Below are 12,596 nucleotides of genomic sequence, written 5' to 3'. Positions count from 1 at the left end.
GGCTGGACACAAGTTCAAGTTTTAAGAGTTCAGTTATCAACACTGATAATCAAAGCCTTAGCACGTAGTTTTGAGGTGTAGCCCCAGTCCAAAGGGACAAATCCTCTCTGGTTTGCTTACTCTGGCAGCTGAATTGTGGTTTCCATTGCAGTGTGATGAGCATAGTTTCCAGGCAAGTTCACAGCTAAAGTTCACAGACTGGAGCAAACAGTGGCACTCCTCTTCCCACGTCTTTATCTCAATGCTTAAATCATATTAAAAACAAGGTCGACATTGTCTCTGGTTGAGTTCCTTCACACACTGTGAGAGGCTGTCAGCTCAGAGATAGGACGTGACTGTGGTGTTTCATAAATCCTGCCCAAAACAGATGCCCAAATATGCAGTTTGCCTTACACATATTGCTGAATAAAGGCAGAGTCAGAGCAGCCACTCCAAGGTCCTCATTGGAATGGCAGGCATTGGTGAAACAGCTCCATTCTACAAATTTTCCAGATACTCCCATAATATTTCTCAGATCTTTTGCATAGATTATCACATTATATTTTGCAAGTTTTACAAAAGTAATTAGGTAACGTCTTTATTTTCTGAAGGATATACTAAGATGTTTTATATTTTTTATTTTTTTGCATGTGATTTATTCCTGAAAACACAAATCAGTCTATTGTCCTTGAGACTGGAAGATTTGGAACCAAAAATATAATCTGAAAGTAAAATATGACTCAGCTGCAAGTAATATTAATGGTAATTGCCACTTACTGATCTTTCAGTTGGTAGAAAACAAACCATCAAAATGATAATTGCAGGACTCACTGGGATTTAGGTTGATTAGCAAACTAGACAACCAAGTGGGCAGCAGACACTGAGCCACAGCTCTTGCTCAAGTGGAGTTGGCAGAGCTAATCTGGACTCAGTGGAGTAAAACCCACTTTATTCCGTTTGCCCAAAGAATAAACATATGCCACGTTGGAAACAGAACAATTTCTGCATGGGACACTAATAAAAATTAGCTGGGGAGAGAGAGAAGGGTGATTAGACTTCTTTAAAGGCAGATTTAGGGATGGGAATGAGGCCAGCCTGGCATTAATGGGATCATGGCTGTGTCTGGAGTGACCTGCAGGTGCACCTGGTCACAGCTTTCCTCACTATTTATTTATTAAATAAATTAATATGTGTTTTAAATGGGAAAGAAGTGTTAAAGTTGCCTCATGCAATGAGCTCTCGAGAACAATTTAGATAATTTAATACGGTTTCCCCTGAAGTTAAGGAAATTGAATGTTCACAGTTGTTAAGCAATTCAAATCTATTTTATTCTTTAGACTTGGGAAACAGTGCATTTTTATGTGTTGGAAATGCAAAATTTCAAGTATACAGAGAATGCATTACCTATAAACAAACTGTGAATTACCTTTAAATTATTTCATTATAGTCTCCTGACTCACTACTTGATGGCACGGTGTTTATTATAAGATTTTTTCAATCTCAAATCTTGATTGTCTGTTTCATTGAAATGTGGACCAATTTCAAAATATCAGAACTAAGTTTGATATTATGAAAGAACCTGTAGTGAGGGTGAAAAGCTGAAATACTGACTCCTAAAACAAGCACCCTCAAGCAAATTGTTCTTTTTGTGTGGTTTGGAGGGACCTGTGTGTCCTATGCTGTGTGACAACCTATGGCCTCGATCCCATTGCAGAAGCTTTTTTATCTCAGAAAGAAAAAGTTCTTTCAGATCATTCATAAATTTTAAATGGGATTCATATTGCAATCAGGAGCTAATTTTCTTTTCCCATTATCTCCTGCCATTCTGTGCTATGAGAACACTTTGCTCTCTACAACAGGCTTCACTCAGAGAGAACTCTGGTCCCTCACAGAAGTGATTAACTGAGAAAGACTTTGGATCTTCATAGAGGCCTTCCCCAAGGCATGCAGGGGAGCAAATCCCACACCCAAGGATGGCTTTCATTCCAGCTTAACATTCCTCACTCCTGCCTCCTGCTCTTGCTGGATGCACATTGACAGTTCCTGTGACAGAGGATTTAGATGCAGGAAATGTGGCTTCATAGAACTGCTCATCCCACACTATATTTGAACACTGTGGGATGTCTTCAGCATTAAAGATTTATCATTGTGTAGAGTCTCTTGGTTTTTAAATGTGAATGCTTATCTCCTCTTGAATCACAGTGTTTGCTTGATGTCTTGTGTCTTTATTTAACACGAGGCTCGGCTTTCTTTCATTGACTTACAGGTGAAATACTTAAGTTTTATTTGATATTTGTTACAAAATTTGAAAAAAAACCCCAGAAAAACAAACAAACAAAACCAAAACACCACCAACAACCATTCTAACTGTTGTTTCCCCTTTTTTTGCCAGTTTGCTGTTTTGTGGTTCACAAGAGATGCCATGAGTTCGTTACCTTCTCTTGTCCTGGGGCTGACAAGGGACCCGACACTGATGTGAGTACATCAACATTTAAGATGGCTTTACACAGTTTTATGTTGTTACAACCGTGAGAATGGGTTACAAACAGGATCAATGGGTTCTTCATGACAGATAATTGAGTCCAAGTGGGTTTTAACAGTTGTGAAGAAAATGTTTATGGACGGAGAGATCTATTTTTGGTCAGAAAAGTAAGATTGAGTGTGTGACCAAGAACAATATCCTTGGAACAGGACAACCCTGAGGCGTTTACCCAACCATGAATCAGCATTTTATTTTCTTCGCTTTATGTTGGATGTATTTGATGTTAACAATTCCCAGAAAGGCTGAAGCTTTTTCTAAGCTTTCTTTGTATCTATCTTATCTCAAAGTGTATCTTTTGAGCTGTCTCTGGTCCTTGTCTCACTGCACACAAGGATCTGTAGCTCCAGTTAAATGTCAGTTTAATCTTGAGCCAGCTGGCTTACTGGGTTTTTATTTTATTTTCATGTTTGAGCTAGTCTAGCAGTCTGGATACTCCCATTCCATCCCGCTCTGTCAGTACTTCTGTAGACACGTAGAATTTTTGGTCAACAACCAGTTTTTCCTCTCAGCACATCTGCCTGTGTGGTGAGACACATGTGCAGGATCTTTGTGTCACCCTGCTGAAATAATAAACTGATCTCATTTGTTCACATAAAAATAACATTTCTTTGGGTTTTATAAATCCCACTTTACAGTGAAGTAATTTAACATCTGCTTATGGGAACAATACATTCAAAGTGTTCTTTGTCTGAATGGCTCTGTTTTGTTTCTTATAACATATTCATGCTCTAGATTGTAGGCTATTATCTCCTCTGATAAAATGCACCAGAAGAATTTTCTTGCTAGGTTTTAATGAGCTTCTCATGAATTGTTTCAATATGCCAGCCAGGAGGTCAGTGAACAATACATGGTCAGAAGCTACAAGGGGTCTTGGAAAATTTCAGATATTAGAAGGTTCTCTCATTTTAAAATTTAAATACGGGGAAATGTTGAAGAACTGAGAAGAATTTTTAAAACTTTAATTTTTAAACATTTCAGGAAATCTATATTTAGGTACAGAAGAAGAATGCTAAAGTTAGGAGTGTAATTACCCTGTTCAGTGTCTCTTGTTTAGCTGATACAGGCTTTACTATTAACACAATCATTAGGCAAGAGCAAGAAACCAAAATTATTCTTCATACCTTTGCTTTTCTGAAAGTTCCTGATTTCTTTAAGCTTTACAATGGGGCAGTTGGCTCTGTACATGTAGTTTAACAGTTAAAGCAGGCTTTTGGAATTTGGGAGTTGTGTAGTTGAAGTGCCTTGAGCTACAGAGAGGCTGAACCCCAGGTCAGCCCTGTCTGAGTGATGTTCTCATCCCTGATCTGTGTGGAGTTTGTTGTTGGCAAAACCCCCATTGAGCCCAAAGGGGCCACAATTTAAACAAAAGTCTGAACAATTAAAAATTATCTGCTTAATTCCTCATTCTCTAAATATAGTTCATACCTACCAGCAATACCTTGCTGATTTGTTTTGGTCAGTCCTAGAACTACAAGGAGAATAACCCAAATCGAGTTTTAGCTTAGGGCTCCGTTGTGATGTGGGATATTCACGGGAGATAACTCTTGATTGACGATTTTAGTGGTGGCACTCATGAACAGCTCTGCGTGTCTATAATGAATGGTTTGGCCTTAAAGGTGTTTTTGATTATTAGTTTTTTTTAATAAGATGATTCTTTGGGGTTGCTCGCCTGAAGTTCATAAATGAGAATACACATTTCTGTGCGAGGCCATTTAATTTTATCGAGCATCTTTCATGGTGACAGAATCTGTGACAGGTTGTTAATGGTCTTTAATATTGCTGCCTGCATTTCATGATTTGGGTTTTTGGCCTTGGTGATTAAATAAATCAGCCTAATGCCTCATTTCTGTATTTGGGTTACCAAATGATCATTTTCAATATTTACACAGCATCAATAGCTCAAAAACACTTTGAAGATTAAAAGCAATCAGGAAATAAATATGTCTTATTAAAATCGTGCTACATTCGTGGGTACTATTACACAGAGAGGATTGTAGAATATTATACTTTAATTTACTGAAATGTTGGACTATAATTTCAACCCTTTTACAATTTAGCAACTTATTCCTATCCCAATTGCTACAAGCTTTGTTCTGAAATGTAGTGTGCTACAAAGCTTATCATAACATTTAGCAGATTTTTAAATATTTAAACATCCTTTTCTAAATTACTTTGTGCAGGTGCACGATTAATTTGTGTACTCAAATGCTCCAGTGTAACCTTTCCATTAATTGTAAGAGTAATACTGTCATTAATAAAATTAATTTTCCAGAGCAATAATTATAATAATTACATAATAATGATTATTGTGCATCAGAATAATGTTAAATTATGGTGCCCTGTACTTTTAATATAAATGAGGCAGTCCTTGCAAAATAACGCCTTAATAAAGGTGAGTGTAAAAGAGGAAAGCTTAAAATGAGCCTTTTGTTTACTCAGAGTAGCTGAAATGTGAGGTTGAAAGGTCTGAGCTTGTGCCAAAAGGGAAATAATACTTGGGAATAAAGTGGTCATCCTTGAGTGGCATTGCAATGATGGTGTCTGGAGAGCAATATCCTGTTTTGGTGAAACAAGAAGTCACACAATCAAAAAACTTTACGTTTCCTTAGTACTTGGCAGGGTGTGAGCTCTGGTGTCTTAGCAAAAAGCAGCTCAGGAAGTTGTTTTCCTGCTCTGTCTAATGGCTCTCTGGAGTTTGAACAGAAATTATTCATCTTCTCTTCATGGCCAGCTCTTTATGGTGATGCTGTTGAGTAGAAATTAACAGCTCCTGCTGCTGGTGCCCTCCAGAGTCACAGGAAGCATCATCTCCAGTTCAGGTGCTTGGTTTTGGAAGATGATTGGTGTTTTTAAAATTATTTTAAGTCATTGGTGAAATACTTAAAACTTGGGTAAATTAGTGTAAAAATGTAAGAGCAGCCTCAAACTTTTGAGTGCTGCTGTAGTGAGCTTTGTTAAGATGTGTTCAGTATTAAGGGATAATGGGTCAAGTTTCTTGAAAATTGAGTTAAATATTTGTTTTCTTTGTTAATGGAATTCAGTGACCAGAAGGTGTCTTTGTTATATATTAAAATGTTCCTAATTACATGAAAGATATAATTTAAAAAAACCCAAGCATTAATTTAAAATAGTGTTTGATGGTATTATTTTTTTCAGTATGAGTTTATAAGACTTTGAGTGCACAAGAACTCAGAGATTGTGGCCTCAGGTAACTGCTGCAAGGGGCTTCCAGTAGAAGAAATTAAGATTTTTCTTATTGGAGTTCCCTTCTCTCCACAGTGCTGTAGTCCTCTGTGGGGAGATGGGACAGGAGCCCTGTGAAGCTCCACTGTGATTTTTGTTTTATGGTTTCTGAGATTTTAGAGCTGGGAGGAGAAAGATTGACCCTTAAAAATTCATGTGCTGGGGGACCAGTGGGAAACTCTAATTCATAAATGCTGATGTACAGAGTGGCAGCAGTGGGTTGGGTTTGCCCTGAGGCTCAGGGCAGTGCTGATGTCCACATTTACTGCACTATCACACTGCTCATTTGATGGCTGGGGCTCTGAGAGAAATGATTTGAAGAATCACCTCTGTACTAAGACAGAATAAATTAATATAATTTGTCTGGCCCAGCGGGTTTAGGTGTCTTGACCAGATTTATTTGCTGTTCAGTTCCAGAAAATGCTGAATTTTTTTTCTTTTTTTCTTTTTTTTTTTTCCATTTTATTTCCCCCACTGGCATTTAATCATGTTTCTAGATCATATTTACATGTAGGAGGCTGGTTTCAGAATGGATGAAGAGAGTTGCTTGACTGGCCTAGGGAATTAAAAAAACCAAACCAAACTCATGAGAAGAAAAGGCAGTAACTGGAAGCACAGTATTAAGATTTACGGTAGAACTAGTTAAAAAGGGATTTTAATCAGAAAGCTTTGCAGTCTTTTTCTTTGCAGGGATAATGAAATGCAGCAGCAGGGCTTGTCTGATTTGCTTTTAACTCTTTAGGTTTTTTTACAATGAAAAACAACTGTTACAAGTGTTGGACATCTTGAGACTGGAGCAACAACAAACATAATTTGATAAAATATTGTAGATAAAATATTATTATAATGTTATAATATGTTGATAATATATTATTGATAAAATAGTATAGAATCATAGAATCAGTTAGATTGGAAAGGATCTTTAAGATCATCAAGCCCAACCAGACGCTGCTAAGGTTTGGGGGGTTTTTTTATTGCTAATCTGAATTTTGAATAATAGGCAGTCTTGTCCCAGAAATATTTTCTTTTTAATTAAGATGAAAACCTTCTTGCTTCATCACAAAAGATACACAAATGCAGGGAGAACTGGCAAGAAGCAGTTCACTGCTTGCCAGATTAACAAAAATGTTCCTTTAAAAAGAAGCCTGTAGGAATTTTTGGGAGTGATTCTTAAACAGCTCTGATGCAATTTTTCATTGCATACCCCAAGCAGAGAAAATTACAAAGCCCCTCTATTTACAGATTGAGGAAACAACTTCATGTGCTTGTATGTCTGTGGTTTTTAATTATGATAATTATTAATCACATGGACTTTGTTTGCAATTCACATTATTAGATGGAGGCAGTAGGTAATATTCTTAATAGAAAACAATTACAATACAAACATACTTTTGTCAAAATATGATATTCCTTGCTATATTATTGCTCCCTTTTCCCCAAAAGCAAGTCCTAGATAACAAAATCAACACGCTACAGTCAATGCAGTAAGTGATACTGAAGGAGCTGAACATTTTTATTATTCATGTTATTTATCATAAGTACTTAAAAAAAATTACAGGACAGCAAGATAATTTTTCTTACAAAAACAAGCATTTTATTTCTTGTTGTTACCCTGACTTTTGAACCTCTGCAGAGTATCCAAAGTATTTTGTGGAGAAATAAAGGTTCCATGCTTATGGTTTTGACCTCAAAGACCCCAAAATTTAATTGTAGGGAAAAGTTGCTTGTTTTTCTAATGTTTTAATTGTGTTTTCAATGGTGCTGTGTGACAGTGGCTCATTACAAAGGGTGATTATATTGACAATGAAATTCCAATTTGAACACAACAGTCCTGGGCCAAGGTTCCTTTTAATGGAAGCTAGAGAAATTACAGAAGGAAGCCTGCCTGAAAGGGCTCTGTGCATACCGAGTGTATATTGAGCTCATCTTCCTCCAGCACTGGGAGGAGGTTCATGCTCACAAGCGTTCATGGAATTGCCCATCCCTGCCTGTATAGAGAAGTTTGGGCACTGCTCTCCTAAATGCCTTCTTTTAAGTAGCTGCAGGCAGCTTCCCAGGTTACTTGAAAGCAGTTCTTGTGCTGGAATGTGTTTGAATTAGTCATCCCCCGAGAAAACATTTGTACCTTCTACTCCTAAATTAAAGCACGAGCTCCTTTTATTGCAACCAAAATGGCTTTTAGCTACAGTGAATGATCCTCAGTAAAACCAGGATTAAATTACAAAGGAACAGGTTCATGTACTTTTATAACTACTGGTAATTCCCACCTTTTCCCTGTAACCCAATCTCCAAACTGGCTCTGTGTCCATCTGCATGGAAAAATTTTCCCTGCAGGGTTGAAAGGAGCTGTGTGACTCCTCTTCTCAAACACCCCAGGGGTAGGAAATCCGTGGTGGGTGGCTGCCTGCACAGTGTGTGACTCCAAAGGAGCATTGGCTCACATCTTCCACTGCAGTCCTTCAGGCTTTCAGTTCATGGAGTTTGTGCCTGAGACGCTGGGAGTGCAGTTTAGATTTTTGTTACAGCCTCTGAGATTTGAAAGTTCATAGCTTTATATTTATAAAGAATGTATTTTTTATTTTACCAATCCAGGACAGTGCAAATGCTGAATAGCTGTAACATAAAAGTTAGGCTTTGTGTTTTTCTTTCTAGCCATTTCCTGGGCAATATGTTACATACTACAGGTGATGCTGGTAAGAGTTAATCATTGAGCAGAGTTCTGCTGAGACACTTAGGAAATGTATATAAATGATGAACCTAAAAATATCCCTGATTTTCACAAGTTAGCACTGCAGAACAATTAGGCTGTGGTACTATAAAAGGAGAACTCTCAGCTAAGTTATTCCCAGTTGTAAAAAGAAATCTTGTGGATAGGGTGCAGTTTTGGTGGCAGTGACTACAGGAGCTGCAGCAACTCCTGGGTGCTGATTTTCACCATCAAAACCCTTTCTAACTCCCCAAATTTAAGTTGGCCTAATTCCAGCAGCACTTATTTTCCAGTTGTTAAGAGTATATTGAATTTTGTGCAATTTGGGTTGAGGTTCATTATTTCCTAGTCAGCTTGTGGCTTCCTTTTGGCAAAAGTCTGTTGTGTCAATCTTTAAACTGTGTAAATGTGCTGATATTTGGGGTTAGAGGGGAAGAATGCCTAAGAATTACTAATAATCTGGTTTTTTACATGAGATATCGTGTGTAAAATGCAGCATAGACATTTCTATCAGGTTCCACCCCCACAATTATGTGGGTTTTAAAATAAGAAATAATGATTATGGCACACTGAACTCAGTAGCTAGAAGACAGACAGACCACTGAGAGAGCCTTGCAGAATGCTGGTAATTTTTAGCGCTTTCTGTTTGTTGAGGTGGCAGTTCTTGTGCCAAAATTAGATTAGATCTTAATTTGGAATAAAACAAGTAGGCTAATTTTGAAAAGCACTGTAGATCCCATATGCTACAAGTGATTTTAATGTGTCACCAGAGAGTGTCCCCATCTCTGGGAATTGCTGGGGCTCTGTCCTTGGGGCGCTGGGAGAAGTTTGCTGATCTCTGCTGAGTTGAAGTGGTGTGGCCTCAGGTCCTTGGTGTAAATCACAGCTCTGTGAAACTCCTCTGAGGGTGGGGATGAAAGAACAACCTGTACTTGTAGGAGGCAGCAAGGCTCTTCTATCGAGGTGCTCTGACCCTGGAACAGAGTGATGAAAGAGAGAGGAAAAGCAGGGAAGTGAGGTGGGGACACCCTGGCTGGGAAGGGAGCAGCTCCATCCTCTTCCATGGAGCTCCATTTATCCAGCTGGTGCTGGGAAAGCATCCGGGGAGCTCTGCATGGACAAGAACAATTTGCTTTCATTCTTGGGTGTGCTCTTGTATTTTCTAATTTTCACTGTCCATTATTGGGGTAATATTCCAAAGAGATCCAAATAGCTCACAGATTTTTCTTCAGCCTTTGGAAAGGATAGGATTTGTCTTGAAGTAATCAGTGATCTCAGGGAACATGTTTTAAGTGTTATCCTTGGCATGAAATATTCTCTCATTTTACAATTGATCTGATTTTTCTAGCAGCCCAATGAAACTGGATGCAAACAGATTTTAAAGCAATGGTGTATTGCCTGTGCTGAAAAACCAAATCCTGATGTTTCTGTTGAAGTTAACACGATGCCAGTCATGATTCCCTTCATAATTTGATTTTTGCTGTTCCCTTTCAAATAAATTAACTGTAGCATGACCTGTGTAATTAATGAACCTCAGTCCTTAAAGTACCAGTGATCATTGGCTGAGCTCATAAACTAAAGGCAGAAGCATATCATAAATTCTGGTAATGAGAACTTAATAGAGGAAGAGTCAGAGATTGATTTATTCCTTTTCCTTTCTGTCCCCATGGGAAGGGTACCTGCTGAACTGAGGCATGAAAGGATTGTCTCAGTGTTGGGAAAACCATTGTAATCTGTAACAAAGCACCTTCAGGTCTGTTTCTATGGCAACAGGAGCATCAGACCAGCAGAGAACGGACCAGAAAAGACATAAAAGCCTCTACAAAAATAGTTGTAAGGAGTGTCTGCATAGCTTTGGCTACTTTAAATTCTTTTTTTATAAAAGGGAAGAAAAAAAGAGAAAAACCCCAAAACTTGGAGTTTCTTGAAAGCTGGTTATTACAGTTATTTAGGTTAGACCCTATTGGAACTGAAGGACTGGTAGAATAGTAGCAAATTATTAACTTCAGGGGCATTAACTAAAAGAGTTTATAAAAAAGTTTCAAATCTAAACTTAATAGAAGCAGTATAATTTGTTAAAGTGATTTCTGTGTAACCCCTCTTAAAAAGGTGTTTTCTGAATCTGATGGTCTTTGTTCTTTTTTATAAAAGTTATAATAAGATGAGAAATGATCCATCTTTGGCCTGCAAATGGCCTTTTCTCCTATCCACCTAATTGCTTTATTATCATTAAACTTTGCATTTTGTGTTTAATTCCAGTGATGTGACCTGTAAATCACAGACTGGCTGTCCATGGGGTCAATATTCTTCTTGTTTGTGTTGCCCGAAATTGGGTAAAAAGAAGTGAAAAGGAATAAAAAGCTTTTTCCTCCATCTTCCAGATGGACTATGGTCATTCCAGAGGGAAAAGTGGCCTGGAAAATCACAGGCAGATGCAGTTGCAGAGTCTGATTTCTTGGAATGGAGAGCAAATTATGATTGATTGGACCAAGACTCCAGTGAGCACCAGAGAATGGTTCCTTTTAGTGGGTTTGTACAAGTAGAGATGTATAAAAATTATGATATACCCTGTCAAAAATAGGATAAAAAGCAACCTGACTGCAGCGATGAGGTTTGAGGGAGTTGGGAACAGATGGGCATAAGAATATATAGAAAACCTATGTTATGTAGGCCATACACAAATACGTGGAATGTCTATGGAGAAGGTTCTTAGTTTCTTTGTCACAGGTTTTTTTCTAGAATAATTTTCTTCCCCTAGAATCATGTGAAATCTGGGGTTATCTCAAGTTATTGTTTCCTTCCTGCAAAAATAATTTGCATTTAATTAAGGATAATTTGAGTCCTACAATCCTAGCAGGCAACAGGAAGAAGACCTGGGTATCCCTTATAAATCGCTTTGTGAAATCTTTCCTTGGTCAAAATTTACTTTTATTCCCAAGGTCTGTTTTAGTACCTACAGCTTGACCTAGTTATGAGTAGAGATGTTGTATTGTTAAATCTGAAGCCTGAAGTCCCATTCCTCAATGCATGTTAATGGCATTCCCCTTTTTTAAACTATATTAAAAAGCTTTTTACTTCCCTTAAGAAAGAAAAATAAGAACTTTAATAGTCAGAGACTTTGATTTTTGTAGTTGTTCTCAAATATTTAGGTTTTTTTTGTCATGCTGATCTTGTTCTACTAAAATTTAGTTGTCAATTTTGAGATTTAGTGAAGTCAATCCTCTGGTTTAATACCAAATAGGAGTGAAAATACTTTGGTATTTTGACTTTGAGAGAGGCAGAACCAAAAAAGATAGAAGGATAGTAAAAAAACCCCCAAAGCCACTAGAAATGAAAGCAGTCCTGTAACTTTTAGGAGAAATGTATAAAATCCCTCACAGTTTTGTTTAACATCTGCTACTTGTCTCTTTGTGTGCCAAGAGCATGATTGGACCATTCAGGAAAATAAAAAGAACTCTGCAATCAACAGACTTTGTTCAATATTCCTGCACAAAGGGGACTCTCCATAAATAATATGAAAGACTTTGGTCAGACACAAATGGGTTTATATTTAACATGTTTTATTTAGAAACCTGCCCACACAGAGGTAAAATTAAGAGAAATAAAAACTTTTTTTTTTTAAATTTGCTGGAAGCACATTATAGAAGAGGGGGTAGAAAATGTTCTATTCTCCCATTCCAGACTAATCCTTTGCTCTTCTGTGAGAAGGTACAGCTGTTTACTGATCTTACAAGCTCAAATCAAATCAAAGTGGTTCCCAGTGCTTTGTGTTTGGCAGCAGCAAAGCCCTGGGGTCAAGCGAGGAGACAGCTCCTGCACCAGAACAGACCCCAACTCCTCCAGGCTCCTCACAAGGAGTTCTGTGTCTAAATCAAGTCACTTCAGTGACATAACAGTCCAGAAATGGCTCCTCTAATAAAAGTTTATTTTCAAGTAGTTCTAAAATAAATGAGGAAAAAAGTGGCGTTTTATTTTTTCTCACTTCAGCTGTCCTTGCACTGCATTTCATTTTCTTGTCACTGTGCTCCTGTCACAGCATCCCTTCCCTCAGGTTCATCACTGCTTGTTTTGCCAATACTCTCGGGATACACTCCAAGAATTTGGGCTATTACTCACTGCAATAAA

At 37.8% G+C, this 12,596-nt stretch overlaps 1 protein-coding gene across 4 annotated transcripts in view; it reads left to right on the top strand.

Annotated features, from left to right (window-relative positions):
• PRKCA (protein kinase C alpha) overlaps positions 1-12,596 on the top strand; it is a 146,857-nt gene that overhangs the window by 56,290 nt on the left and 77,971 nt on the right. For all 4 annotated transcript variants that reach the window (XM_042025491.1, XM_042025492.1, XM_042025494.1 and 1 more), the window contains exon 3: positions 2,372-2,454. In XM_042025491.1, the coding sequence (XP_041881425.1) occupies positions 2,372-2,454 (83 nt within the window). The remainder of the gene's footprint in view (positions 1-2,371; positions 2,455-12,596) is intronic.

Source organism: Corvus kubaryi, unplaced genomic scaffold, assembly GCF_017639235.1.
Source record: "Corvus kubaryi isolate FWS band 111438036 unplaced genomic scaffold, C.kubaryi_AGA036_p1.0 37272, whole genome shotgun sequence".
Taxonomy (NCBI): Eukaryota; Metazoa; Chordata; class Aves; order Passeriformes; family Corvidae; genus Corvus; species Corvus kubaryi.
The sequence above is the reverse complement of the archived record's forward strand: the minus strand, read 5'-3'. Positions and strand labels throughout refer to the sequence as shown.